Below are 26,703 nucleotides of genomic sequence, written 5' to 3'. Positions count from 1 at the left end.
CTTTCTTTCTTTCTTTCTTTCTTTCTTTCTTTCTTTCTTTCTTTCTTTCTTTCCTTCCTTCCTTCCTTCCTTCCTTCCTTCCTTCTTTCTTTCTTTCTTTCTTTCTCTCTCTCTCTCTCTCCCCCCCTTTCTTTCTCTTTCTCTCTTTCTTTCTTTCCTTCCTTCCTTTTCTTTAGCCAATGCAAAATGCTTCCCAAATAACTACATGATAGTACCACTATCTTGTATAAAAATGGCCCTCATTCTTGAGTCCTTTTAAAAATGTCTTATTCAACAATGCTTATGAGATAATAGTAGTGCTGTCTGTCCTAGAATATTTATCTCCATTTCACCATTTTGTGTCTTTGGTCTTTTTGTGCAAAACATTAATATAACTAAATAATATTTACTACTATAAGCTGTTGATTTTTTTTTTAAGATTTTATTTATTTATTTGACAGAGACACAGCAAGAGAGGGGACACAAGCAGGGGAAGGGGGAGAGGGAAAAGCAGGCTTCCTACTGAGCAGGGAGCCCGATGTGGGGCTCGATCCCAGGACCCTGGGATCGTGACCTGAGCCAAAAGCAGATGCTTAACGACTGAGCCACCCAGGCGCCGCTTAAGAAGATAGAAATTGTTTCAGTTTCCATTTTTATTTTTATGTTATTTATTTATTTATTTTTAAGATTTTATTTATTTATTTGACAGAGAGACACAGTGAGAGAGGGAACACAAGCAGGGAGAGTGGGAGAGGGAGAAGCAGGCTTCCCGCGGAGCAGGGAGCCCGACATGGGGCTCAATCCCAGGACCCTGGGATCATGACCTGAGCCAAAGGCAGACGCTTAGCGACTGAGCCACCCAGGCGCCCCCTAAGTTTCCACTTTTAATTGATTTTTCTATTTGTGTGTATTTGGTGATTTCACAGCTCCTTTAATCCAAGGAATATTATGTGGAAAGCAACCTTAGGAAGAAGAAAATTGCTTCTTTGGAGCTGTAGCTTTTTTAGACTGCATCTAAAGTGCTACCAGGAACTCCTGTTTCTAATCTCGTTTTGTCCTCACTTTGAGATTTCCTTTCTACTAATATAAAATTCCAGGGTCTGTGAGGCGTTGCTTTAGAGAGTAGCTCCTTAACCTTTTGGCTCTAAACCTTAGGAAGCGGAGTGGGGAAAATTAGATGGGAAATGAGAATCTCCTGTAAAAGAGACAGTAAATAGTCCTCCCTGTAACTCCATCTGGCATCTTGATGGGCCTGAGGTTAGGATTTGGTCTCTCGGACATCAGGCATTTATTTATCATGCTCTCACGATGGACTCTGAAAAACAAACTGAGGGATCTAGAGGGGAGGGGGATGGGAGGATGGGTTAGCCTGGTGGTGGGTATTGAGGAGGGCACGTTCTGCATGGAGCACTGGGTGTTGTGCACAAACAATGAATCATGGAACACTTCATCTAGAACTAATGATGTAATGTATGGGGATTAACATAAGAATAAAAAAATAATAAATAAATAAATAAATATTTATCATGTTCTCAGCAGCCCAAGTGTTGGATGTCATAACGTTGGGCATTTGAGTCTTATGTAATCTGTGGGTGTGCTTACAAGGGCAACGTAATCAAGTCATTGTTCACCAGTCTCTGAATGTTCTAAAGCTTGTGACAACTCCAACAATTGGCCACTCCCTTCCCTCCCACTCCCCACCACCCAAAAAGTAAACCTAAAAAAGAACATTCCCAGGTTAGGCAGTTGTCATTGAACAATTACAGGGAGCAGTACCTCGTCCTTGCCCTGTGGCTGACAATTTGTGATTTCTGTTTTGGTCTCTCACTTTTACAAAGTACAGTTCAGATACAAAATTATAATAAATTATAATTTTAGGTAACTGATGTTTTACAGGAGTGAGCCAGGGTACCTGTCTTTAGATGAAGACACTGTGGAACAGTTCCATAATAACCAAAATGGCATTTGTTTTTTGAGTTTGAAATTTTCATCTAAAACTCTCTGATGACTGTTTTTTTTTTTAGGTTTACTTATTTGAGAGAGAGAGAGGGAGGGAGCGTGCACATGCGAAAGGGGGAGGAGCAGAGGGAGAGGGAGAGAGACACTCCAAGCACACTGCATGCTGAGCGCAGAGCCTGATGTGGGGCTCAATCTCAAGACTCTGAGATCATGACCTGAGCAGAAACCAAGAGTCGGGGGTGCCTGGGTGGCTCGGTCGTTAAGCATCTGCCTTCGGCTCAGGTCATGATCCCAGGGTCCTCCCACATCGGGCTCCCTGCTCGGCGGGAAGCCTGCTTCTCCCTCTCCCACTCCCCCTGCTTGTGTTCCTGCTCTCGCTATCTCTCTCTCTGTCAAATAAATAAATAAATAAAATCTTTAATTAAAAAAAAGAAGAAACCAAGAGTCCGTCACCCAACCAACTGCACCATCCAGGTGCCCTTCTCTGATGTATATGTATATATGTACATATATATATATTTTAAGATTTTATTTATTTATTTCAGACAGAGAGAGAGAGTGTGCACTAGCAGGGGGAGGAGCAGAGGGAGAGGGAGAAGCAGACTCCCCACAGAGCAGGGAGCCTGATGCGGGGCTCCATCCCAGGACCCCGGGATCATGACCTGAGCTGAAGGCAGCCACTTAACCCACTGAGCCACTCAGGCACCCCTGATAACTTTTTAAAAACAGCTTTCATGAGATATTATTCACACACCATACCATTCGCCCATTTAAAGTGTGCATTTCAATGGCTTTTAGTATATTCACAGAATTATGCATCCATTGTCATAGTCAAATTTAGGACACTTTCATTACCCCCAAAAGAAGTTCCATACTCCCTTTACATCATCCCCAACTCTTCTATTCCCCTTCCATCAATAGTAGGAAACTACTGATAGATCTATGTTCTATATCTACGGATTTGCCAATTCTGGACATTTTGTATAAATGGAATTCACTGGATTTGTGGTCCTTTGTAACTGGCTTCTTTGACTTAGCATGTTTTAAAGATTCATCCATGTTGTAGCATGTATCAGTACTCCATTCCTTTTTATGGCTGAACATTCTGTAGTCTGGATATACCACATTTATTTGTCTGTTCATTGGGTGATGGACATTTGGGTTGTTTCTACTTTTTTGGCTATTATGAATAATGCTGCTATGAACATTTACGTGTAAGCTTTTGTGTGGACCTCTGTTTTCATTTATCTTGGGTATATACCTAGGAGTGGAATTGCTGGATCATATGGTAATTCTACTTGTAGCTGTTTAAGGAGCCACCAGACTGTTTTCCAAAGCGGCTACACCACTTTACATTCCCACTAGCAGTGCAGGAGGGTTCTGATGACTTTTAGTTCATGCTTCAGGTATAATGTCTTGTTTCCCCAAATAGACTGTAAGTTCCTTGAGGTCAAGAATTGATTTATACTTAAAACAATATATTCTCCATCCTATGGTTATGTGCATTTTATAGTGTAGGTGCTAGATACTTCACTTCTCTTGGTCTCAGTTTCCTTCTTTGTAAAATGGCAGTGGTTAGGGGCGCCTGGGTGGCTCAGTCGGTGAAGCATCTGCCTTCGGCTCAGGTCATGATCCCGGGGTCCTGGGATCGAGCCCCACATTAGGTTCCCTGCTAAATAGGAGCCTGCTTCTCCCTCTCCTCGCTCGTGCTCTCTCTCGCTATCTATGTCTCTCTCTCTCAGATAAATAAATAAAATATTTAAAAATAAAAATGGGAGTGATTATAATACTTAATCTTGGAGGGTCACAGTGAGATGATTCATGTAAAATGTATAGGACAGGGTATTCCAGATAGTAACTCTTCAATAAATGTTAGATGCTACTACTATTGTGGGCACTTTTAAAAAATTAAGACTGAATTATTGATTGAGCTTTTTCTTTTTTTTTTAAGATTTTATTTATTTATTTGACAGAGAGGGACACAGTGAGAGAGGGAACATAAGCAGGGGGAGTGGGAGAGGGAGAAGCAGGCTTCCCGCGGAGCAGGGAGCCCGATGCAGGGCTCGATCCCAGAACCCTGGGATCATGACCTGAGCCGAAGGCAGACGTTTAACGACTGAGCCACCCAGGCGCCCCTGATTGAGCTTTTTCTTAAAAGGTTTTATTTTTACTTATTTGACAGAGAGAGAGAGAGAGAGCACAAGCACAAGCAGGGAGGGGGCAGAGGGAAAGGGAGAAGCAGGCTCCCCGCTAAGCAAGGAGCCTGATGTGGGGATCGTTCCCAGGACCCTGGGATCATGACCTGAGCCGAAGGCAGACACTTAACCAGCTGACCCACCCAGGTGCCCCTGATTGAGCTTTTTCTTTAATATGAGTTTTTGGAAGTATTTAGGCTAGGTTGTGATATCTCAGACACTGGTTAACAATTAATAGAGCAATGCTAAGATGGCAGAAACTTTGGATTTGAGCATTTGTATTTGTATATTCACATAATACCCACACTCCTCACTGCATTGGAGTGAGGAGAGTTACGGGAAGAACATTTCTAGACCTTTCTGGCTTGCAAACTTGGGGCTAGCCAGAATAGCCATAGTTTACCTGTCATGTTCCTCAAGAATAAAGAGCTCTCTCTCCCCAGCAGTCCCTGTGAAAGGGTCCCTGAGACTGTTTTTTTTTTTTTTTTCTGGCAGTCATCTTTGAACTGGGAATTCTGAATATTGGGGGGTGTCAGGAGAGTGGCGTCCCTGGGAGGGGGTGTGTAGGTGGTTGCAGTGAGCTACTGGGTGGAGTCACCTTACTCGGTCATGAGATACACTATGAACAGAACCGCTCATTTCACTCCCAGCAAGCACTGCTCAGTTATGCCACCCGGGGGTTCATTCATTCTACAGGCATTTGCTAGATCATTATTTTATGCCAGATGCCAGAGACAGGGTGGCAGTTGAGGGTACAGGGATGGGAGGGAGTTGTCATGTTTGAACGTGAATGAATGAGGCTTAGTATTCCAGGAGCAGAATACTATGTATGACTTGTGGAGTCCTCAGTAAGAAGTTACTGCTTTAAAGACAAGGTGAGACTCTGGGGCAACCTCTCAGAGCACATCCTGAACCATTCTTTCTCTCACTGAGCTTGCTGGGTCTCCCCATAATTGCTTTGTCTTTATTCCTGGACTGTACTACTCTTGATCCTGACTTGAGGATTTTGCACCTGCTCTTCCTATGCCTGGAAAACTCTTGCCCCGAGAACAATAGTGTTGGTCCTCCTGTCTCCTCCTCAGAGGACCTTCTCTCAAACCCCTGTCACATTCTTGTTGATTAACCTTTTTAATTTCCTTTGAGCACATATCACTCTCTAGAATGATCTTGTTTACTTCCTAGTGTTTATTGGCTGTCTCTGCCCTCCGTATTAGTTGTAAGCACCTTAAGAGCAGGAATCTTGTTTAGCTTGTTCATTGTGGTCTTTGCAATGTCGGGAAGGAGGTCTAACATATAGGTGTTCAATAAGTCATCATTGTTGAGTGGATGAAAGAATTTGCATGCAGAGAAACAAACTGGAAAACAGGAGATGTCACAAACTCCATGGAGAAACAATAAGAAACCAATTGGGGGCAACTGGGTGGCTCAGTCGTTAAGTGCCTGCCTTTGGCTCAGGTCATGATTCCAGGGTCCTGGGATCGAGCCCTGCTTTGGGCTTCCTGCTCGGCAGGAAGCCTGCTTCTCCCTCTCCCACTCCCCCTGCTTGTATTCCTGCTCTCACTATCTTTCTCTCTGTCAAATAAGTAAATAAAATCTTCAACAACAACAAAAAAATAAGAAACCAATCGGAAATCTTTGGCTTCTTCCATCCTAGGGAGGTCAAATACCATTTGAAATAGATGATGATATTGATGGTGGTAACCAACAGTGTTAAGTACGGAACTAAGTGCTTTACACACATGAACTTATTTAATCCCCACAATAACTCTGTGGGGCCTGTGTGGTCATTCCCATTTTATAGATGGGAAAACTGACACAGGTTTAATAACTTGCCCAAGGTCACAGCTGGTAAGTGGAGGATCTGGCTCCAAAACCCATCTGAATCACTTAGCTTTACTGTGTCAAGGTGATCATTGAAATGAAACAGAAAAGCACACCCAGCTTCAATTTCAGAGTCCAGTCCATGCTAGAGCCCAAGAGACAGTATGTGTAGTGGGAAGAACATTTGTATGGGGATCCAGAGACCCATTTCTGCTCACTCTAGAGTGACCATTTAGTGGCCTTGCATACTCCAGAAGGCTCTGTTTTGCAAGGGGTATTTCAATCCCAAAATGAGGGACCTAGACTCTGGTCTTAAATGGTCTCTAAGATTCTTTCCAACATAAGGGTTCTTCAGCACCAAAGAAGGAGAATCATGGAAAGTTACTTAACCTCCCCAGGCCTCAGCCAAGGAGCCATGAGTGTATGTGCATATATTCCCGAATACACTTGTATATGCATAGAAAAGGACCTGTAAGGGTGCCCACTTGTCTGTGGTGGTTTCCCCTGAAGAGTGGGAGTAAGGAGGAAAATTTCATTTTGTATTTATACATCTATTTGAATTTTTCAACAAAAATGTGCTACTTCTGTATTATGAAGAACTATGTAAAGGCAAAACGGTAAATGATTTGTAGCTAGGTTACCAGTAGTCTGTATAAATAGGTATTTCTAAGGGAAGATCCTTTTTTTTTAAAAAAAGATTGTATTTATTTGAGAGAGAGACGTGTGCGTGCGAGCACAAGCAGGGGGAGAGTCAGGGAGAGAGAAGGGGAGGATCGGACCCATCGCTGAGCGGGGAGCCCGATGCAGGGGCTTGATCCCGGGCCCCTGGGATAATGACCTGAGCTGAAGGCAGCTGCTTAACCAACTGAGCCACCCAGGCGCCCCTCTAAGGGAAGATCTTGACAGGACTTGGAAGTCTTGTTTTCAACTATTTGAACCATTTTCTCATGTGTTGTTTAGCCCTTAACTCATTCCACCTGGGAGGTGCCGTTGTTTAGCAAGGAGACTCTCCAGCCCAGAGCAAGACAAAGAGATGTGGTTGCCATCTTCAGGTATTTGAAGTGCTGCCAGGAAAGAGGAATAGACTTCTTGTTGCTTTAAAGCAGAATTGCCAGTGGCAGGTAGAGTCGAGAGGGGTGTAGTCCCAGCCCAGTATGCAGTGGCAAGCAGCAGAGCTGTCTTCCTGGAATCTGGTTCTAGTTGCCCCGTAAACGTCCTGCTGGTTCTTCTGTGTTTATTTTGATCTGCCACCTTCATAAGGGTTTTAATGTGATTCCCATGATTGCCACAGGCAGATATTCTGCATCCTCCTTACTAATTGTATACGTCATTTTGTTTTCTTGTCTAAGCGAATTTGCAGAATGTTAAGTAATAGCAATTTAAAAATATAGTCCTGTGTGTCTGTGTTGGGCCCCCACTTGTGCTTCCGTTTTAATGCATCTCTTCCTAGATAAACAAAGGTCTCTTTGTCTCCTCAGAAGGGATAGAAGGAATCTTCTGTTCAATTTTATATGTACATTTAAGATTTATATTGTATACATTGACACATTCGTGCTGTTATTCCAAAAACATATTACATGTGTGTTGGGGGGTCAGAGAAGCTTTGAGGTTTTGGGCGAAATACCTGTAGAGATTGTTATCTAATATTCTTGTGATTATTTAAAAACTGTATTTTGAATATGTATTTCTTCTTAATAGGTTTTTACATTTTATTAAAAATCTTGATTGGTGGAAGGGATGTTTCATAATTTTCATAAGGAAGTAATTCCTTGTCTGTATGAATAACATAGTTTATAGTGACATCACAATAGGTGCCTTTTGTGGAATGCCAGGCAGTGACTAAGCATTGTATTTTATTAATCTTTATAACAGGTCATTAGAGTATTAGAATTTTAATTTTGCAGATAAGAAAACTGAAGCTTAAACATTTTATTTTTTTTAAAAGATTTTATTTATTTGAGAAAGAGAAAGAGACCATGAGCCAGGGCAGAAGCAAAGGGAGACGGAGAAGCAGACTCCCCACTGAGCAGGGAGCCTGATGTGGGGCTCCATCCCAGGACCCTGGGATCATGACCTGAGCCGAAGGCAGCTGCCTAACCAACTGAGCCACCCAGGCGCCCCGAGCTTAAAGCATTTTAAACTTGCCCAAGTTCACATAGTCAGCAAATGCCTGAACCTGGATTTTCCTTGGTCTGTCTAACTTGAGTGCTTCCCATGATTTTTTTTTTTTTTTTTTAATCATGAGGGGTCGGGGTGACCTTTGCTTGAGTAACTACCCTTATATTCAAGAGGGTGTCTTTTAGAAGAACTCCCCACTATTTTTTTTAAGATTTTTTATTTATTCATGAGAGAGAGAGAGGCAGAGGGAGAAGCAGGCTCCCCAAGGAGCAGGGAGCCCCATGCGGGGCTCGATCCCAGGAACCTGAGATCATGACCTGAGCTGAAGGCAGATGCCCAACCATCTGAGCCACCCAGGCACCCGAAGAATTCCCCACTATTAAGCCAGAACGACTCTGGAAGTTCCCTGTACTCTGCAGTCAAATGCTCTACCACTGAGCTATATCCCCTCTGCTCCCTGTACTCTGAATTGGTAAAGAGGAGGGCATTTGTGGCCTGAGTTTAGACTCCCCTAAATCTGTTTGTAGAACGGAGGCACTTCTTCCTATCTGGTGGCACGGGATTCCTGGTGTATCTGACCCGGGCAGAGCATTAGCATATTTGAATCCCTCACTTAAGGGGGGATTTTAAGGACTTTAGTGATGCTCACATTTCTCCCAAGCTTCCAGCCCATCTAATATTAGTCATGCTATTTCAGACGTTTTGGTGTGCCATGGGCTTAGGTGTCCTGATACACGTCACTGTGAAAGGCTTCCCAAGGGGGGACGGGTTTGCAGCTATCCCTAGAGCCTGTCCTTTAGGACTCCACTTAGTATATTGGGTGCATGTGAAGATGTCCCGGATAATCTTAGCTACGTGCTATTTTTCTCAGGGCGTGGGAAGGATTTGTTGAGTTTGGGAGTCACCCAGGACCTAGAGCATGTGGCTGAGAAGGAACCTTCTTGTTTACCCCTTGTCCATAAGGGAAGCAGAGTCCACCAGGGCTTTGGTCCTCGTGATTATGGAGAAGTTGAAGCTGCCCTGGTGTCTTCTGTTCTATCTATATAGACTAGCTGGGTGGTAGAATGGACGTTTTGGCTGTTTATACACACGGTTTGGTGTGCAGAAATAAGACTGCTGGTTGAGGGCGCCTGGGTGGCTCAGTTGGTTAAGCGATTGCCTTCGGCTCAGGTCATGATCCTGGAGTCCCAGGATCGAGTCCCACATTGGGCTCCCTGCTCAGCAGGGGGTCTGCTTCTCCCTCTGACCCTCTTCCCTCTTGTGCTCTCTGTCTCTCACTCTCTCTCTCAAATAAGTAAATAAAATCTTTAAAAAAAAAAAAAAAAAAAAGACTGCTGGTTGGACCGGCCTCAGAAGACTTTGTTTCTTTCCACACAAAGAGGACTTATAAGAGAGATGAAATGTGATTGCCAGGGATTATTTGTGGCGAAGTAGCCCAAGCTACTTGATTCTTAATGCAAATAGGGCTCTAATCCTTGTTTCCTTTTCGGTATTGGATTAGAAAAATGTAGGGCAGCATTGGAATTGGCTGTTAACAATAGCCACGACAAATATATCTCCTGAGAATTTTGTAATGGGAGTACCTAGGAAGGAAGGATTGAAGTCCAGATTTTTACCTCCAGCTGAGGTCGTTCTTCCAAGCTCCAGAGCTACTTCCAGCTACCAGCTCTCCATCTCCCCTCAGTCTCTCAGCCATCTCAATCTTTAATTAAAAAAACAAACAAAAAACCTCTTGGTATTTTCTTACAAGTCAGTTCTTCCTTTAAATATTTTCTCTATGTATCTCCAAATGTCTTTGCATCAATTTCTTTGCTTGAGCCAAAAACCCAGGAGTTATCTGTCTCTTCCCCACCCCCCAGGCCCCCACATCCAATTCAGCAGCTAACCCTGTTGGTTTTACTTCCAAAATATGTTTCAAATCCATCCACTTCTCACCATGACCCGTGCCACCAATCATGCTGATTTTTTTTTTTTTCTGACTGCAAAGGCCTCCTAGCTCTACACCCTGCTTCTGTTCTCATCCCCTCCAATCTCCCCTCTACAGCACGTCAGATTACGTCCCTTCCTTCAGTGGCGTTCCAGTGCCCTTCAGATAAAATCAAGGCCCTAAACGATCTGGCCTCCAATCTCAGCTTACAGTGATCTCCAGTTCCAAGAAGATGTCCAACTCTTTTTCCAGCCCAAGCCTTTGTGCCTACTCCTTCTCCTTTCCAGCCTTTGCATGGCTGGCATCTTCCTTATGAGGTTCACTTCCTCAGAGAGGCCTTGGCTGGTCCTCCCTTTCGGGTAGCTGTCCACACCTTTTTTTTTCTTTCCTCTATCATAGCCTTTGTTTATTCACCTTGGAGAGCACTTATGAGAAGCTGAGATTGCACTTGATTCAACATCTGCTCCCTCCACCAGGCTGTAAGCTCTGCGGGAGCTGTGCCATATCTTCTATGTTTCATTCCTGGTGCCTGGTCCACTGACTGGTAAACAGTGGTTACTCAGTAAATGTTATCGAATGAGAGAGTGGATGAATGAATAGATATGTTACATATCATTATTTCTAATGAGTACATTGTATTCCATTATATTAACAAAACCTAACTGACTTAAGCTAAGCGCTGCCCTATCATTGGATATATCTGTTCCCAATTTTTCACCACTGAAATATGGGAAGTCATCTAAATGGCTATTAGGGAAATTGTTGACTAAACTAGGGACTATTATGTGGCATTTAAAACCAGGAAGCGTTTTTATTAATATGAAAATGATCTTATTCATGAAAAAAAAGCATAATAAAAATTATATATACAGCATGATCTTAACTGTAGAGTTGCATGGAAAAAGCTAGCAGGAAATAAACTAAAATGTTAATTATGTACTTGAAGTTGGCAGGATTACAGGTGATTTTTTTTAAATTTTTTTTTTATGTACACAAGTAGTACATGGTATTTTCTTCTTTATACTTTTTTCTGTTTTCCATGCTTACTGCAGCATGTGTTTTTTTTCTAATCAAGTAAAAAGTTCTTAAAGATTTTTTTTTAAAAGATTTTATATATTTGTTTGACAGGGAGAGCACACAAGCAGGGGTAGTGGCAGAGGGAGAGGGAGAAGCAGGCTCAGCAGGGAGCCTGACACAGGACTGGATCCCAGGACCCCGGGATCCTGACCTGAGCTGAAGGCAGACAGTTAACTGACTGAGCCACCCAGGTGCCCCAAGTTCTTAAAGATATTAAGAAACTTTCATGACAGGGCGCCTGGGTGGCTCAGTTGGTTAAGCGACTGCCTTCGGCTCAGGTCATGGTCCTGGAGTCCCAGGATCGAGCCCCGCATCGGGCTCCCTGCTCGGCGGGGAGTCTGCTTCTCCCTCTGACCCTCCCCCCTCTCATGTGCTCGCTCTCTCTCTCTCATTCTCTCTCTCAAATAAATAAATAAAATCTTTAAAAAAAAAAAAAAAGAAACTTTCATGACATACCAGATTATTGAACATGATCAAAAGCAGAATCAGAAACATGCTCTAGAGAATGACCTAAATGTTTGAGACACACTTGCTGGTGGCAACTGCTCACCTTTGAGTCCTTCCAGACCTTTGTATTACCTGGATTTAGAAAGAGTGGCAAAAGTTTTATTTCCTGTGAAGACTTCATGGCTGGGTAGCCCTGTGTGTGGTGTGGAATTTCTAGGATCTGTGGCTCAACAAAATGGTGATTTTGGTTGGGAGCATCCCACAGCTGTGCTCAGGGTTAGAAAGACATCAAACTGCCCTTCACATCTGTTTTTGGAGCTTGAGGGGGCTCACGTGGCCTGGTATTGTCATAGTCTCTTACCCACTTAATTTAAGGCAGCGGTTCTCAAAAATCCGAGATCCCACGGGGAGTCCCTGAGCAAAACTGTCTTTATAATAAGACTAAGATATTATTTGCCTTCTTCACTCTTATTCTCTCACAAGTGCACACTAGAGTTTTCTAGATGCTATATGATTCATAACAGATTGCAGAAGCAGATAGGAGAACCCTATCTGCTGTCTTTTATGAAGCCAAAGAGAGTTGCAGAAATGTTTTTTAAAAAAGCCAATATTCTCACTAAAAATTGTTTTATTGTAGAAAACATAATTACATTTCATTAAAATGCTATTTATGTTAACATATAATGAGTTTCTTGTTTGTATGTATGTATTTATTTATTTATAAAGTAAGCTCTATGCCCAGTGTGAGGCTAGAACTCATGACCCAGAGATCAAGAGTCAGCATGCTCTACTGACTGAGCTAGCCAGGCACCCCTCTTTTTTTTTTTTTTTTAAAGATTTTATTTATTTATTTGTCAGAGAGAGAGAACACAAGCAGGGGGAGCAGCAGGCAGAGGGAGAAGCAGACTCCCTGCAGAGCAAGGAGCCGGATGCGGAACTCGATCCCAGGACCCTGGGATCATGACCTGAGCTGAGGGCAGATGCTTAACCGACTGAGCCACCCAGGCATCCCTGGGCACCCCTCTTGTTATTTTTTTTTCACCTTTTTTTTTTTTTTTTTAAAGACTCAAGGCTCAAGACCTGAGCTGAGATCAAAAGTCAGACACTTAACCCCCACTGAACCATCCAGGCACCCCTCCTCTTGTTACTTTAAGTGAATTAATGATTACTTTAAAAATTTCTCAGTTTAGGGCGCCTGGGTGGCTCAGATGGTTAAGCGTCTGCCTTCGGCTCAGGTCATGATCCCAGGGTACTGGGATCGAGTCCCGCATCGGGCTCCCTGCTCCGCGGGGAGCCTGCTTCTCCCTATGCCTCTCTCTCTCTGTCTCTCATGAATAAATAAATAAAAATCTTTAAAAAAAAAAAATTTCTCAGTTTAGGGGTGCCTGGGTGGCTCATTCGTTAAGCGTCTGCCTTCGGCTCAGGTCATGATCCCAAGGTTCTGGGATCGAGCCCCACATCGGGCTCCCTGCTCCGCGGGAAGGCTGCTTGTCCCTCTCCCACTCCCCCTGCTTGTGTTCCCTCTCTCGCTGTGTCTCTCTCTGTCAAATAAATAAAATCTTTAAAAAAATTTTTTTTTCTCAGTTTAATTTTTTAAAGATTTATTTATTTGAGAGAGAGACAGAGAGAACATGAGCAGGGGGAGGGGCAGAGGGAGACAAGTAGACTCCCCGTTGAGTGGAGAGCCTGACATGGGGCTCCATCCCAGGACCCTGAGATCTTGACCCGAGCCAAAATCATGAGTCAGATGCTTAACCAACTGAGCCACCCAGGTGCCCTTAAGATTTTATTTTATTTTTATTTATTTTTAATTTTTTTTTTAAGATTTTATTTATTTATTTGACAGAGAAAGACACAGCGAGAGAGGGAACACAAATGGGGAGTGGGAGAGGGAGAAGCAGACTCCCCACCGAGCAGGGAGCCCGATGCGGGACTCGATCCCGGGACTCCAGGATCATGACCTGAGCCGAAGGCAGTCACTTAACCAACTGAGCCACCCAGGCGCCCAAGATTTTATTTTTAAGTAAACTCTATACCCAGCGTGGGGCTTGAACTCCCAACCGCTGAGATCAAGAGTTGCACACTCCACTAACTGAGCCAGCCTGGCGCCCCTCTCAGTTTAATTTCTACTGTGGTAAATATCAATAGATATTTACCCACTTAACATTCTTTGGAGTCCTCAATTTTTAAGAGTGTAAAGAAGTCCTGAGACCAAAAAGTTTGAGAACCACCAAATTAAAGGAACAGGAAGAGGAGCACCTGGCTGGCTCAGTCAGTAGAGCATGTGATTCTTGATCTTAGGGTCATGAGTTCAAGCCCCAAGTTGGGCCTTGAGCTTACTTAAAAAAAATAAAATAAAATAAAAAATAAAGGAAGTAGAAAAGTTTGTGGTAATCTGATTATGGCTCAGTAAGCAGATTGGTTGAATTGTATGACAGAGAAAACAAAGCCTGTGGGGGGAAATGACCTAGTCTAATATAATAAGCAGGTGTTGAAAGTCGTTAACATTGCATTAAACTTTCCTCCCTCCTTCCCTTCCTCCCTTTCTTCCTTCCCTTCTTCCTTCCTTTCTTTTTTTCTCTCTCCTTTTTAGAGATCATGCATGATGTGATAAAGAAGGTAAAGAAGAAGGGGGAATGGAAGGTAAGTAGAGCACAATTAATGGTCTTAACAGGTGAGTTCATGTGGAAAATATAAGAACGGTGAAAATATAAGAAAATAGAGTTGGAGGAAAATGGTGAAAATATAAGAAAATAGAGTTGGAATAAATAGGAAATCAAGACTTTTGCTGTGTCCAGAGAGTACAAAATAAAAGGTAATCTCTTCTGCCTCATTTTATGCAGTCCTGGTGAAGAAATCTCTTGGTCATAAAGCTTCTCTTAAAGATCATCTGGTAGGACAATTTAGCAGTGGAACTCTTTTATTCAAACAAAATATTGCCTGGAACCTCTTCTATGAAATGGAAGAAGGTGAAATTATTCTGCTTGCCATGGGAGAGAAGGAAGTCCCTCTGGTGACCTGAAAGCATCTCCAGTTTGGAAAGCCCTCGTCTGGCCCAGCCCTATGTATCTGTGACTATATACAACAAAAGAAGGAAGCTTGTTTATTCATAGAGCATTGAGAGCAATGCTGGACGCAAGTCCTTAAGCCAGTCAGATTGATTGTGTCCTCACTTACCAGAGTGGGTGATTCAAGTGGGAAAGCGTGCTGTCCTCCACTCAGAAAGTCACTTGGTTGTCTGGAGCCAGGAAAACACGCTGTTTTACTTGAACTTCCCCATGTGTCATTGGAGGGTTTGTACCAATAGTTCTTGCCCCTAAGTTGTCCCACAGTCAAGAGCCCACATATTTTCAAGTTCACTTGGTCCAGGAACAACAGAGCTGCATGGTACAGAAGGGTTTTGGTCTCCGCCTCAGCCTTGTGTGCTTCTGTTTTAGCCAGCACGTCCATCCTCCTTTTATCTGTGTCTTCCTCTTTCTCTCTTACTCTTCCCATCAGTAATAGACTTGGGGACTTATTAATTTTATTTTTTAACGGAGACTTTTTTTTTTTTAAGATTTTATTTATTTATTTGACAGAGAGAGAGCACAAGAAGGGGGAGCAGCAGAGGGAGAGGGAGAAGCAGGCTCTCTGCTGAGCAGGGAGCCCAATACAGGGCTCGATCCCAGGACCCTGGGATCATGACCTGAGCCGAAGGCAGTTGCTTAACCAACTGAGCCACCCAGGCGCCCAGGGACTTGTGAATTTTAAACTAATCTTGAGGAAATTGCCTCATAAAATGAAAACAAATTGGTTCTTAGAGCTTTCTGGTCCCTAGTGCGTCTAGCTCCTGTTACCTTGGTTTATGTCATTAAAGAGGAGGAGAAACAGCCTTGTTTTAGCCAATGGCTTCTTCTCTCCACTGTGGGCTGAATGGAGATAGGAGTGGTTAGCTGAAGAATTGAGGGTCTGGAGCTTTTAGACCAGGACTGGCGTGTTCTTGTTCTTCCAGTCTGGACGGAGGTAGAGAATGCTCCCAGACAACACATGTGCAGGTACATCCTCATGGTGTTGGCAGCAAAGTCCTCATCTTCCATGCCATATGTGTGGCACGAGTGTTCATTCTCCTTGTTAAAAAAAAAAAAAAAGCTTATGCTCTGAAAAAATAATTTCCAGTATGGTTTTCTCTGAGTGTGGGTGCTGTAGATGATTTTTTTTCTTTTCTTTTTTTTGCCTTTTTTATGAGTAGTCATTTTCTTCATCATGGAAAAACTTTAATTTTTTAAGCTTATAAAATTAAGTCAGCAAGAACAAACTCTTAACTCCTAGAAGGTTAGGTTTGGGTGTGGCATGGGCGAGAAAAGCTAGCATGTATGTTAGCAAACTTCTGGCCCATAAGAAGTATTTATAACTTAATATTCTATTTTTCTGGAGCACTTTTTGAAGTCTGACACAGTAAGCTGATGAGAGAATCATAGCAAATCCCATGCAAGCCGTAAGCTGTTCTTTTTGCTTCCAGGTGCTGGTGGTCGATCAGCTGAGCATGAGGATGCTGTCTTCCTGCTGTAAGATGACAGACATCATGACCGAGGGGATAACAAGTGAGCGCAGCTCTCTCTCCGCCCTTGAGTGAAACTCAGGCCTCCTCTTTCTGGCGAGCTTTCCCCCTCCCTATTCATTATTATCTCACTTGACTTCACGTTCTTCCAACAACCCGGGTGGTAAGGCTGTAAGTTCTTGAGAGAGACCCAAGGCTTTCTTGTTTATCGCTAAATCCCTAGCACCCAATACAGTACTGGACGATCATTAAATATCTGGTAAAGGTGCCGAAAGGCAGGTTAAATCAAGGGGAAGAAGGCAGGCCACCAATAGAAACAGTGCACAAAAGACCTGAACGGCCACTTAACAAAGAAGAGATCCAAATAGCCAAGAAATCCATGAAACATTGCCCACCTACGTTAGTTGGTTAAAACCAGAATGAGATCTTGCTATACACTCATCAGATTGGAATATTTAAATTCTGTTAATGCCAAGTGACAGATAGGATGTAGAAAAATGGGAACTCCTGTATGACAGAGTGTTTATTAGTATGGTTACTTTGAACAACACTGGCAGTGTCTGATAGAGTTGAAGGTGTGTGTGTCCTGCAAGCCAGACGGTTAGACGTGTGTCCTAGACAATCTCAGGCATGTGTGCCCAGAATGCACATGCAGGGATGTTCACGGAGCATTGTTTAAATAAATCATGGTATAGTCACATAGCAGAATACTATAGACAACGAAAATGAACGAACTCTGGCTATTCACAAGCACATGGGTAGATCTGATACACATAATGTTGAGCAAAAGAAACAAGATACAAAAGAATACTTACAGTGTGCTTTCATTTATATAAAGTTCAAAACTAGGCAGAACTAAGCTATGCTATTGTGAAATGCAGGTGTACGTGGTAAAACCATGAAGAGAAGTGATCTCATTCAAGTCAGGACAGTGGTTCTCTCTGGAGGGAGGGGAGTGAGGGTATGGCAAGTGCACTTCTATTAGTCCTGGCCAGTTCTGTTTCCTAACTGGGGAGGCACTTACGCAGGTGTTTACTTTGTAATTATTTGTATGTTTATGTGTTATTCACTCTTTGGACTGTGTGTTATAATTTCACAACAAATAGGCTTTTTAAAAAAGTTAAGTCACCTGCTCAAGGTCACTGGCCAGTGTCTCACACCTGAGACTAGGACTCAGACCTCTGGCTCCTGTCCTTGAGCTCTTATTCACATTTGTGTGTAGCTCTTGTGTTACTCAGGGGCTCCTTTCAAGAGGGATCCTGTATTTTAATCTTTGGAATAGTATTCTCTTCTGAGTTATCTCAGAAGATTGAAAAGCAATACCTTCTGAGCTATTGTTTCAAACAAGGAAGTTAACCTTTGTTTTTCCTCTGAAAAAAAATGTTGGGTGGAACACACCTGTTGCAATTTACTTCCTAATTTTTTTCCCCTGGAGACTTCATATGGCGTGTGGCTTGCAGACTATTGCTGGTCTTTATCAAAATTACTACCAAACCACAACTATGGAGGAAGAACTAGGAGGGTTGAGATTTCGTTAAGCTAAATTAATTTAATTCAACGGTTTGTCCTTTATTCTAAGATTATGTCTTTCCTATTATTTGGTGTTAAAGTGTTTTTAAATTGTGAAATTATGGTGATAATATATCATGGATTTTCTTATTGAATTCTATGTGAAATATATACATATGAATATATATGTAATAATTTGGGGGTATAATCACACCTTGGATGTGAGTCCTTCATTTTTACTTTAAATTTTTTTTTAAGATTTTATTTATTTGACAGAGAGCGAGCGAGCATAAGCAGGGAGAGTGGGAGAGGGAGAAGAGGCTCCCCACTCAGCAGGGAGCCCTATGTGGGGCTCGATCTCAGGACCCTGGGATCATGACCTGAGCCGAAGGCAGTCGCCCAACTGACTGAGCCACCCAGGTGCCCCAAGTCCTTCATTTCTAAAAACACTTTTCCAAATCCAGTGTATCTGTCACCAGAAACCTAGTCCTGTAAATGAGAATACATAGTTTTTACTGTGACTTCTTCTCATTCAGTGAGCAAAGACTAGGCTTGCCCCTGTTTTGAGCTTACAAAGTTATTTTCTTCATTGTATTTTTTTTTAAGATTCATTGATTTATTTATTTTAGAGAGAGAGAGAGCCGGGAGAGGGGCAGAGGGAGAGGGAGAGAGAAAATCCCAAACAGACTCCCTGTTGAGTGAGGAGCCCAATGAGGGGCTCCATCCCTGGACCCTGAGATCACAACCTGAGTTGGTCACTTAACCAACTGAGCCACCTAGGCGTCCCTCTTCATTGAATTTTTAAAGCTATTTTTTTCCTCTCTCAAAGCAAAAAATGCACAAGTTAAGGGGCGATAGAGCCAAATGGAGCTAAGGAACTTCTAATGAAGAAGCAGCAGCATCCTGGCCCCCCCTCCTTTCTCCCTCAGGGTGTGCGCTTTCTTCTGGTTATCCTTTTGCTATTTCTAGATAAATACTTAGCCTATTATCTTTGGATTCATTGATGGTAGATGTTATCTTTTAGCTCCCTGTGGTAGATGAAGGTTCAGCTCTTCCCCTGCTGCACACAGACTTTTCCCTACTCCCAAGGTGGGTTCTAAAAAAGCTCTTTGCTTGGCAAAATTGAAAAGTTAGCAATCCTGCGTGGAACCCCCAAAACATTTGGGGGGAAGTATTGTTCGCATATGAAATTCAGAAATCTATAATTACTGGTAAAGTAGGTGGTTGAAGGATTTCGGTATTTGAACATTATTTGGGGTGAAAAGTCTTTGTAAATGTTACAAGATATCATCCAAAAGTGATACTTTTATTTGCTTAAATCCTCTGCATGGGAAGAATGGCACCAAGTGATTGTACTGTTCTCTCTATACCAGAGGGCAGTACAGCAGAGATAGCATATCCTAAGCTTTATCGGGTGGCTGGTAAGATGAGGATTATCCCAGAAGCTCTTCTTCCCAGGTGAAGTAGCTGACATAACTGTAAAAGAAACAAGCAAACCAAATGCTTGTGGTTTAACAAAATATGTTTAGTCTTTGAACTATTGGGAAGGACTGTGTTATACAGAGGGCATGTTTGGAATATCTTCATGTGACATACAGAAGAAAATGATAAAAACTATCCAATTGTTGTTAAACTCCACCTGGAAATTCTAAAGGAATTGGGATTATTTAGGACAGATGAGAAAAAAACAGAAGGAAGGGGTAAAAGACTATTGGTGACAGAAAGAGGTAGGATTTTCCATTTTTAACCATGAGATCAAAGGGTTTACTTAAACTGAAAAGGGAAATACTTAGTGTGATAAAATTTCAGGTTTTCTAACCTCTTGAGCGTTGTGAGGCAGTGGAATGTGGTAACTCCAAGGAAGGGGGGGTAAGTGATTTCCAACCCTCACCTGCAGCAGTCTGAAGGGGGCCTGTCTAGATTGTTTCTAGTTCTATGATCACTGGTTCTGTTTTCTTATTGATTGTGGGTTGCTGTTTGTTGTCTAGTCGTGGAAGACATCAACAAGCGCAGAGAGCCGCTCCCCAGCCTGGAGGCTGTGTATCTCATCACTCCGTCTGAGAAGGCAAGTCCCACCCCCGGAGGAGCTTTGGCTAAGGTTGCACATGCTGGCTTGGCATCTGTGGCGCGGTGTCTGACATTTCTAGGTTAAGCGCGCATTTAACACACTGCTCTGATTAAGCGTGCAATCCACAAACAGGGAAGGAGGGGTGCAGTGTGGAGTGAGAGTGCATTAAGCTCTCTGAAATACCACCGCTGTCCAGAAGGCCAGGCCCGGGTCAGTCTAATTCCCCCCTCTTGCACTCCTTCTCTACAGAGGAGATCCACTGTGTCTAATTAGTGACCCACCTTCAGAACTCTGGCATTTTATACTTTTGGGTCTGTATCATCATATCCAGGCTGTGTTGAAAATTACCTGTCTTAACATTTTGGGAGGTTGGTTCAAGTCAGTATCCAGACAAGATGCACCTCCTCGCGTTAGGTCTCTTAATCTGTATAAATTCCCCTCAGTTTTCCATTCCCTTTCTTTTCACTTTTGAAAACTGGCTTGTATCTGAAGTTGCCAGAACTTCATCAGTATGAGTTTCCTGGGAAGTATTTGACCAGTTTCCTCTTCTGTGAATGTCTTCTCAGGAACCCGAGTTACAGTGCCTCCAAAGGGCAGACTCTGTCTTCCGGAATGAGCTAAGAAGGCTTCGTTCATCTAAACTCTGAAACAACCCTAATTTCAAGTCTTCAGAACTCCGTTACGGGCAAACATGAATTATACATTAAAAAATCCCCTACTATTTTGCACAGGCAGCTTGGATTTAACCCAGTTCAGATGTAGGTCCCATTTGCTTCTAGAACTGCATTCAGTTCCCTCTTTTTTTCCTCTCTACAGTCTGTCCACTCTCTCATCAGTGACTTCAAGGACCCACCAACCGCTAAGTACCGGGCTGCGCACGTCTTCTTCACAGACTGTAAGTGCAGCTGGCAGGTGCCACCCCTGTCCTTCCAGGTTAGCGCTTCTGCACGGCAAGGCTGATCAGTAGGGAAGAAATGGGTTGTTGCCATGTTTCTCCTGAGCTTTTATACTCTCTTCAGAAGATAAATTGCATAAGAGACAAAAATAAACACATACAAAGACAAACCTACTCGGTCATGCCGTCCTTCCTGATGAAAAATAGCATCTCTCCTAAGGACTAGAGGGTTTAATGCTGAGAATAATTTTCCAGTGCTAGCTTTGATGTATCACTGAATAGACTTCCAGGTATCACCATAAACTGTGTTGTATTTTCATCAGTTTTTCAACTACAAAAATAGTCCAGTCTGGCGGTGATGGGAGCAGACGGAAACTGCATCATTGTCCTGGAATTCACTTTCTTATTTTGTGGAGGTTTTGCGCATGGAGCCTAGTGCAGAATCATCTTGGTCAATCTTTGTTAAGAGCAAAGAGAGAGGAGTTGAGCTGGCTAACTTAAAACTTCAGCAATAGCAGTGCTCCCACCGTTCTTCTCTTTAGGGAAAGCCCCACAGAGCTCACCACTGAGGAAATGGGAAAGGTTCTTGCAAAGAGTAATTGTATACTATTTGGATATACATAAAAAAGGAGCAGAGAGGTGACATTAGTAATAATAAACCGAAAATGCTTTTCTGAGAACACAAACCCATTTGTTTGGCCCAGGAGAGCCCCTGGCAGTCCCAGTTTCCCCATCAAGTGGGTCTCCTGTGCAGCCGAGCTCCTGCCTGCATCCCAGAGAAATGCCTACACCACCTTGCCAGTGGTTTCATTTTTCCTTATTGCATTTTTCATAAACATGTCAGATGTGTCGTGTCTGTTCGTATCACAGGCCTTTTCCTTATCCCTTGGGTTTTTTCCTTTCCTTGATCTCAGAAAGTAGTTTTATTAGCTAATTAGCTCTCAGTATCTCAGTCTTTTTTGCCATTTGCTTCTCTATTAGATGTTGAGGGCCTTTTGGGTGATTTTACATTCCTTTTGTACCCTAGAGATAGGGGATATTCTAGGATGGGACGAACTTTCTAGTTGCCTTCTTAAAATCCTAATAAAATAGAAAATCCCCCAGATGTGTGCAACTGTTGAAATGGATGGGAAAACTTGCTGTCTTTTGTCCTTCTTGCAGCTTGTCCAGATGCCCTGTTTAATGAGCTGGTGAAATCTCGGGCCGCCAAAGTCATCAAAACTCTGACGGAAATCAACATTGCATTTCTCCCCTACGAGTCCCAGGTGAGGCTGAGTGGGGAGTGTGTAGAAAGTTTGCATCCTCGCTGCTCCATCAGGAGCTCTGGCAGGTCCTGACAGGGGTGCAGTAAGCAGAGTGGGGGAGGAAGACGTCGTATTCTGAATTGCCGAATGACCTGTCGTAAGTGGACGTTGATGGAATGGAAACAAGTGTTCCTTACGGGTCTGCCTGAGGCCCTCATCTTACTCTCTGGTTATTTCTGACTTTTTTTTTTTTTTTAAAGCCCTCACGCCTTTCCTTGTGTGCATTTCATCCTTGCTCACAGTGTTCGCTCCTACTGGCTGACTCCTTAAATAACCAAAGGTAGCCAGTCCAGAAAGAGCAGGGAAGGAGAGCGGGGGAAGGGATCAGACAACACCCATCTGCTGCACGGGAGACTGGTTTTGTGCAGAGATCACCTCCCTCACGCTCTGCTGGAGGAGCAGATGGTAGCTTTCGTCAGTGGCTGTTAACACTTCAGATGCTGGAGCGTGGCGACAAACCTCTCCCCTTGGGAAAAAAACTAGGCTGTTAAGCCAGTAAAGGTGAAGCTGATTGTGAGAGAGCATACAAAATTTATATCTTCATTTTGTAAGATCGGTTAACATGTCTTCTCCTGGCAAATAAGAAACAAAACTAACAGAACTCTTAGGTATTTTGTAAAAGTTGACTGTGGCTTATGGCATCTTTATAGATCAGCTTCTAGACATCGGAGAGTGACCTGTTCTTGGGTAAGGAGGGATGGAGAACATACAGTGTGAACACTTAAAGACAGTGTCTTTCCCTTAGCACTTAACGTCAGGCCTGTTTCCAGCTTAAAGGCAGGAATTTTTTTCTCTGTATGAGCCTACCTGGATTTAACAAAACACAACTTTAGTATATTCAACCAGATTACATTTCATATATTTTTAAAAAGTAATAAACTTTTTTTTTAACCACAGGTTTTCTAGAAGATAAGGTAGTTGACAAAAGTGAGATTCTGAGAAATTACTGATAGCTGATAGACTAGGTAATTTAAGAGGAAATTTTAAACTTCTAGAATAAGAAGAAAAATACTGACAGTGTATTACTGAGGATAGGAAATTATCAAATCCATAAAAAGCTCCTTTATCTGCCCCAGTCACAGATGATTTCCAGCCTGTCCCTTACTTACAAAAACCTAAACTCATAATGGCCTAGAAGGTCTTATACTAATCTCCTCTCCTGTTCTTCTTCTGGCCTCCTCATTGTTCATCAGACACTCTGAGCATGTGCCTGCCCCAGGGCCTTGGCGCTAGCTATTGCCTCCATGTGGAAGTCTCCTGCTGGTGAGAAACTCCTCACCTCCTTCAAGCCCTTGCTCGTACATCACCTTCTCAAGGAGGCCTGCTGTCCTCCCTCCCGGCGGCCCTCCAGGCATTCTTTCCCTGCTCTGTCATGTTCTCATACACTTAAACCAGTTTCTCACATATCATATAGTTTACTTTTCATTATGCTTATTGTTTATGGTTATGTTATTCTTTTGTAAGATTGCACACTCCTCGAGGACAGTCGTGTTTTGGTCACTGATAGTTCCCAAGTGTTTAGCACAATGCCCGGCCTGCAGCAGACACCCAGCACATATTTGTGGAATAAATGAGAATATGTTTATAGACTCACCACCAAGGTTGGAGAAAACTCCCAGCGGTTCACCCTTCTGGATGCAAACATGATATATAACTTTTTTTCTTGTTTCTTTTCCTTCTCAGGTGTATTCCTTGGACTCTGCAGACTCTTTCCAGAGCTTCTACAGTCCCCACAAGGCTCAGATGAAGAATCCTATACTGGAGCGCCTGGCAGAGCAGATTGCAACTCTGTGTGCCACCCTGAAGGAGTACCCAGCTGTGCGGTACCGGGGGTAAGGCAGCATGCCAGTCTGCCTTCAGCGGCCTCCATGTGCCCACCGGGCGTGTAGCTTCCTTTTATCTTGAGATTCCTCTGGCAGTTGCCTCAAGAGGGTCAAGATTTGAGTATCTTGCATTTATAATCGTTCTTCCAATGTTTTTGATAGTCTCTAAATTTTATTGTGAAATGTAATAATGCATCCAGAAAAGGGCATGAAATATATATATTCAATTACTGAACAGCTAAATGTGAACCCCTGTGTAACCACAGTCCAGGCTTCCTGTGGTTTTTTAGCTCTTTCTAACCTTTCAAAACAAATACCGTCTTTGTAGAAGGTGTTCTGGAGTAAGAAAAAATACAAGGATAATTCTCCAAAGGACATATTCCCTAGATTTTATAAAGTCATTCACTTACTACTTATCTGCTGTGTGCTTAGTGCTGGGGAGAGAGTACTTATCTTGAAGACACAGCCCCGGCGCTTAGAAGCCCTTGATCTAGAAGGGTAGGTAACACGCATCCCGACACCTGTGTGCATAAGGCGTGCACACCTAAACTACAGGGCCTGCGAGGCCAGTGCCTGAGCACAGGACAAGGGCCTGGACATCCAGAGTCAGGAGAGGGCCCTTTGAGCTGAGGGGGTCAAGAAGGGCTTCAGACCAGAGGTGACATTTGAACAAGGTCTTAAAGGGCAGTTTCGGATTTCAGTAGACCAATGAGGAGCACAGAGTACTTTGTGTGGACAGGTGGCTCTTGCCGTTGGGATGAACGGAAGTTTGGAGTTGGCAAAGCAAAGGGCAAATTTGAGGAGGGTTGGCATCCTGGCAGAGTGACTGTGGAGGGCTGTGGGGCGTCTCTGGAGGGCAACTCAGCGGGGCAACTCTGAAGCCATTCCTGGAGGCCCTGGAGGCCAGGCTTGGGGTGATGTCATTTAGTGGTTATCAGTGGGGACCTCTGGGGGAATTTGCACAGGGGAGTGAGAGCAGCAGGGAGGCAGGGAGACCCAGGGGGGTGGCCGCGGCAGGGGGAGCGAAGGGCCTGAACTGGCGGTGCCAAGGACCATCGTGGCGGCCTGTCCTTACTGACTCCTTGTCTGCTGGAGTGTGCAGCCATGGAAGAGCCCCTCCCTCTATTATTGGTATTCCCTGACAAAAGCCTGCTGGAAATTAAGAAACGGGGGCCAGGCCATATCTCCTGACAGGGTCGGGGGAGCTTGGAGTTCATTTGTGGAGGGGGTGGAATGGGAACGGAGCTGCTTCAGCACTGAGCCTGACCAGGCGACAGGCAGCAGCCACACCCTCTATACAGTTGGGAGGAGCCCCAGGAAGTGCTGTCGGGCCTGGCCAAGGGGAAAGGTCCACCAGCTCTCACTTACATCTTTCTGGCTCTGCCAGCACAAGTGTCACCTGCGAGCCACACAAAACAAGACCCAAGGGAATTTGAATTGAGGGAAGTGAGAATCAGGTGGGTGAGGCTCAGACAACCTGATCATGGGAGGAGAGTGGATGGCCAGGACCCTCTGTTGAAGTGGGGTGGTTTTTCTGAAGCCAGTGGGAAAGACTGCCTCTATATCCATTTGGAGATTTTTTTTTTAAGATTTTATTTATTTGACAGAGAGAGGCACAGCAAGAGAGGGAACACAAGCAGGGGGAGTGGGAGAGGGAGAAGCAGGCTTCCCGCGGAGCAGGGAGCCCAATGCGGGGCTCGATCCCAGGACCCTGGGATCATGACCTGAGCCGAAGGCAGATGCTTAACAACTGAGCCACCCAGGTGCCCCTGGATTTTTTTTTTTAAAGGAACTAGAAAATCATTTATGTTCTAGGCACTGAGCAAAGCGTTTTATTTGTCATTTTAAATTGTATGTGTAATACATGAATATATCCTCAGTGTAAAAGAACAATACAGGTGAAGCTTATCTCCCCTGACCCTCCTTGCACTTCCTGCCTTCCACCCTGAGAACAGTCAGTGCCGTCGGGTGGGTGCATGGCCGGTTCACCCTGTTGTCACTCCTCCTTTGTCAGGGAATACAAGGACAATGCTTTGCTGGCTCAGCTAATCCAGGACAAGCTCGATGCCTACAAAGCCGATGACCCAACAATGGGCGAGGTAAGTCTGGACTTGGTGCACGTGGCTCTCTCGCCAAGTGACCACAGTGTTTGTATGGCAGTCCTGGGGACAGCTGGGTTCTGTCGCTCCCGGAGTGTGCATGGGTGCCACTGTCCTACACACTGGCCTTCAGTGAGATGCTCAAGCACTGGGTGGGGGGGATGCAGATTCTGCTCCGTGTAGGGTGCCCAACCTGTGTCTGTTTGCTGGGACTTGCCCAGGGTTAGCACTGAAAGTCCCGTGTCCTGGGAACCCCCTCAATAGTAAGTGCAGTATCAAAACCAGAAAATTGATATTGGCACAGTCTCCAGCCCTTAATCACATTTGACTAGTTTGTACGTGTGCTCACATGTGTGGATGGTTCTGTGCAATTTCATCACATGTAGAGATTCACATAACCCCCACTGCAATCAGGACAGAACTGTTCTATCACTATCATAATTTTAAAACTGAAAGTCCCGGGTCCTGGGAACCCCCTGGGTCCCAGGCAGACCGGATGGTGGGTCACCCTATTTATAAGCAAACCCAGGTGGTGCTCTCCTTCATAAGCTCACTCTGGACCCCAGCCACAGTTTTGGATCTACTTTAAAGGACCCTCATTAGGAAATAGGCATACTGGATTTTTGCATGGTGTTTACTGGTGTTCCTGTCAAGCAGCAAATGGGACTAGTCAGTGCTATTTTAGCAGGTTTTATCTCAGAGGTCACTTCCTGGGGCTGCTTTTACAGGAGGGGCAGCTGCACCAGTGGGAGAGACTGGAGTTGGATGGGTGGCTTGTGAAAGCCTTCCGTGTCTGTCCTTCCAGGGCCCAGACAAGGCGCGCTCCCAGCTCCTGATCCTGGACCGCGGCTTCGACCCCAGCTCCCCCGTGCTTCATGAACTGACTTTTCAGGCTATGAGCTATGACCTGCTGCCCATTGAAAATGATGTATACAAGTAAGTGTA

The 26,703-nt window shown here is 43.9% G+C and overlaps 1 protein-coding gene across 3 annotated transcripts in view; it reads left to right on the top strand.

Annotated features, from left to right (window-relative positions):
• The window catches only part of STXBP1 (syntaxin binding protein 1), a 71,899-nt gene that overhangs the window by 20,609 nt on the left and 24,587 nt on the right, over positions 1–26,703 (top strand). For all 3 annotated transcript variants that reach the window (XM_035015758.1, XM_035015757.1, XM_035015759.1), the window contains exons 2-9: positions 14,117–14,166; positions 16,022–16,103; positions 19,558–19,634; positions 20,454–20,532; positions 21,694–21,797; positions 23,520–23,668; positions 25,674–25,758; positions 26,564–26,694. In XM_035015758.1, coding sequence (XP_034871649.1) covers positions 14,117–14,166; positions 16,022–16,103; positions 19,558–19,634; positions 20,454–20,532; positions 21,694–21,797; positions 23,520–23,668; positions 25,674–25,758; positions 26,564–26,694 — 757 coding nt within the window. The remainder of the gene's footprint in view (positions 1–14,116; positions 14,167–16,021; positions 16,104–19,557; positions 19,635–20,453; positions 20,533–21,693; positions 21,798–23,519; positions 23,669–25,673; positions 25,759–26,563; positions 26,695–26,703) is intronic.

Source organism: Mirounga leonina, unplaced genomic scaffold (assembly GCF_011800145.1).
Source record: "Mirounga leonina isolate KUSES-001 unplaced genomic scaffold, KU_Mleo_1.0 Mir_170, whole genome shotgun sequence".
In the NCBI taxonomy this organism is placed as follows: Eukaryota; Metazoa; Chordata; class Mammalia; order Carnivora; family Phocidae; genus Mirounga; species Mirounga leonina.
Note: the sequence above shows the minus strand (reverse complement) of the source record. Positions and strands in the feature narration are given on the sequence as shown.